General features: G+C 51.0%; 1 protein-coding gene across 1 annotated transcript; it reads left to right on the forward strand.

The window, feature by feature from the left end:
* The first annotated feature begins 2,386 nt into the window (after nucleotides 1-2,386).
* On the forward strand, nucleotides 2,387-3,387 carry rasd4 (rasd family member 4). The gene has a single exon (XM_047044065.1). It carries the CDS (start codon nucleotides 2,723-2,725, stop codon nucleotides 3,347-3,349), a length of 627 nt encoding a protein of 208 aa, XP_046900021.1. The 5' UTR covers nucleotides 2,387-2,722; the 3' UTR covers nucleotides 3,350-3,387.
* Nucleotides 3,388-3,658: the final 271 nt, after the last annotated feature.

Consider the following 3,658-nt stretch of genomic DNA (forward strand, 5'->3'; position numbering starts at 1 on the left):
GGGCCTGACCTCGGTCTGACAAAACACCGACTAGCTCTAAGCTTGTCCTGATTTGACGTTCTCGCCGTTGGACTCCCGAAAACGGAAGATGGATTCAGTGTCGGTTTAGGATGACAATGATGATTGGGATTATGGACAAACTTGGTATTCAAAAGGTCAGGGGTTACAAAAGCGCTACCACATTTCAAATATCCGATCACCAATGTGGAGGGAGGTTTCAGAAAGCGCTGTTTAGTTGTCGAGGAACATTCAAAAGGCCGACGGCTTCAATTGATACATTTTCGATTGATTGACTATCATCGTGATTGACATCGTGCCGTCGTATCGTGTTTGAGGAAACCCGTCGCTGTTTAAATCAGCACTCACATGCGACCTGAAGGGAATGAACGTGTCACTCTGCAGAGCCTGTGAGTTCTGAAGGGCCCCAGGAACCAGCCCTTTGTGAGGAACCCCTGAACCACAAAAGACAAGGAGCCGAAGGGCAATTAGTGAGGATAAAAAACATGCAACAGCAGGAGACGGGGTTTCTGAACAGCACACACACTCACAGGAGAGCCCAGCAAGAATGGAAATGAAGATGAGGGAATATTAAGTCTTGTTAGTGATTCAAGGCTTGCTCTGTGCTCCGTGTCACGTTCTACAGAGAAAACAAGCCGAAGTCTTTGGATTATGAGGGGTGAACTGACAATGATGTCCCTGTGTCAATGAGGGGGTTCTGGGTCGGCCAACACAGTTTTCAGGGCGGTGATGATGCGTACTGCATGTTACAAAACTCTGGGTCTTGGACGACCTTATAAGTGCACAGTGACATGAGAATGGATGGTCATACTGGAAGAAAAAAAATCTTTCAATTACAGGAATGATATTCTAGGAAAGAATATTCTGGCAATTTACAAGACTTGACATGGACACGTATGGGTTGCCAATACCCTGGGTCATGGCAGAACGTCCTTAGCGATCATCCTGCCTGCACAAATTCAGAATATTCTATGAAAAATCCAAAAAAAATTCCACAGCGGGGAATATTAAGCACAACCCCAAAACTGAATTTATTCGTGCCTAGTTTATTCCGATAAGACACAATGTTCCTCGTTGACGTGTGGCGCTGCCAGACACAGACGACTCCTGGGAAGGAGAGGAGAGACGAGGAGGGGGTGTGTGGGGCACGGTACCTTGTCTCAGGGGGCTCTTGGTGAGTTCACTCTGGCGTCGACGGAGCGGTGACAGCCACACTCGGTGAGGCATGCTCCTCCCGAGGGAAATGTAGACGGGATCAGACTCTTTCGTACGGCTCGACTCTGACAGAGGAGCGCCTGTCCAAAACTACTGGAGGCAATGCATCACATTTGACGACATGCGGATTTTGCCTTTCTGTGATTCGTTTTTTGGGGTATTTTTTCAGCGGCGTACAACGTCCAAAGACAAGGTCAACCCAAAAACAAAGCGTCACAGATTGGGAGATGAATCAGAGGGTGTTCGTTTTTCAAGCCGTCAATCCCACAACAACATATTGTAACAATACACTTGCTTTGGAAGTGCATCTAGCTGGAGCCTGTTGCTCACGGTACACCCATCACTGTTGCTGCGATAAGCCTCATTTTACTATGTATCGAGTCATCTCCCCAATCAAGCAGAATTTCCGGCTGGTAATGCCTAGTATCGGCATCTCCCTCTGCATGCATTGTGGGCTTTAGGACCCTTTCCAAAGGTCACCTGTCATGGCTTCCCTTGTGGGGGTATCTGGTAATGGAATGCAAATGAAAATAGTGGTTATCAACAGAAGTTGCTCTTGTGGAAAGGTTAATCATAATTAGCGTGTGTGGAGGTAGATGTATATATATTATTCTTTAGGGCAAGCTGTGTAGACAAATATGAGAGTTCTAATTGCCTTTGGTCATTTTCTTTGCAAGTCAATTCCAGAGATCCCCTGAGAAATAATCAAAGCTTTGTAAAGGCTACTTTACGTTGTATGCTTTTGTCCCATGTGATGTAGGTTGTCAGCATGCTAAAACTAGAAAATCACGGATAGCTGTTGGTTAAATTGTCAAATGAAACATCTCCCCTTCTTGAGAAGAATACGAATGACGTGTAGATGAAAAGACTGCTTTTCCATCTAAAGTAGGTGAATCTGCTTGGAATAATCACCACAGCCCTGCTCACACAGCATTTTATGTGCTCCAGTGGCTCTTGTTTATACACTATCACATATCACCTCCTCCCTCCTCAAATCTCTCCCTGTACTCCAATTTGCATGCAGCCCGGGCATTGGCTGCTCAGACCTCACACTCCAACAAGCTGCTGCATGCTGATTGGCTAGTGCTAGAGGTGGGCATGGAATCCCAGCCATCAAAAACAAGGATAAAAGGGAGAGCGCGTGGAACCGCGGAGTCAGACGAGCAACATTCAACACAAGTTTGAGCCCTGTCTACATCTACACCACCCCCCCAAAAAAACAGAACCTCAATACTCTTCGAAATCTCAGATCTCTCCTTCTTCAGCCTTCCTACACTCAGAGTACAGCAGACTGGCTCCTTTGACAAACAAGGGGAAGTTCAGCAGATACGAGTAAGTTACCATCGCCTTGAGATCGCCAGTATCTGTTTCTGCAGCTGTGACCACAGCCGGGCCACAGAGAGTAACCGACAGAAACCAGTTTCAGGACTCCTTCTAGACTTCCTTCAGGTTAACCCGACCCCACCAACTCCCCAGCCAAGCTCCCGCCATGTCTCTGGACGTGAAGGAGAAGACCCACGTGCGCCTCGTGTTCCTGGGGGCGGCCGGCGTGGGCAAGACGGCCCTGATCCGCCGCTTCCTCCAGGACTCGTTCGAGCCCAAGCACCGGCGCACCGTGGAGGAGCTCCACAGCAAGGAGTACGACATCGGCGGCGTTAAGGTCACCGTGGAGATCCTGGACACCAGCGGCAGCTACTCCTTCCCGGCCATGAGGAAGCTGAGCATCCAGAACAGCGACGCCTTCGCCCTGGTCTACGCCGTGGACGACCCCGAGTCCCTGGAGGCGGTCAAGAGGCTCCGCGACGAGATCCTGGAGGTCAAGGAGGACAAGTACACGCCCATCGTGGTGGTGGGCAACAAGGCGGACTGCGAGGAGAAGCGTCTGGTGGCCAGCGACGACGTGCTGTCCACGGTGGAGCTGGACTGGAATAACAGCTACCTGGAGGCTTCGGCTAAGGAGAACGCCAACGTGGTGGAGGTGTTCCGGGAGCTTCTGCAGCAGGCCAACCTGCCCAGCCGGCTGAGCCCCGCCCTGCGCAGACGCAGGGAGACCTTCCCCAAGGACCTGGGCGTCAGGCCCCCTATGAATAAGACCAACAGCTGCGTCGTCTCCTAATGGGAGCGGGGCTGTGACTGAGGCAGAGGGGGGGGGCAGGGGGCTGAGGGGTCGCTGCTCAGTGCCGGTGCTCATGAAACTTTGGAGGAAGGGGGAGGGGTCGTGGTGGGGGGGGGGGGGGGGACGAGAGACTTGACCGTGTGGGTCCGCGGGAATGAGATGAACTGATTCGGACCTGAGCTCGCATGCGTTCCTGAACACCTTTTGATTTCCGTCTGCGTCTCTCGTTGGCAAGTTGTGTGGAAGGAGAAACGTTAGGACAGGCTAGAAGGGTATTGCAAGTGGACTGGGTCCAACCTGATGAGAATA

The sequence above is a fragment of the Hypomesus transpacificus genome, chromosome 21 (genome assembly GCF_021917145.1).
Source record: "Hypomesus transpacificus isolate Combined female chromosome 21, fHypTra1, whole genome shotgun sequence".
In the NCBI taxonomy this organism is placed as follows: Eukaryota; Metazoa; Chordata; class Actinopteri; order Osmeriformes; family Osmeridae; genus Hypomesus; species Hypomesus transpacificus.

Bases quoted from the DNA above. Each gene is read 5' to 3' on its own strand.
- rasd4 (XM_047044065.1), top strand. From the start codon at position 2,723: ATGTCTCTGGACGTGAAGGAGAAGACCCACGTGCGCCTCGTGTTCCTG.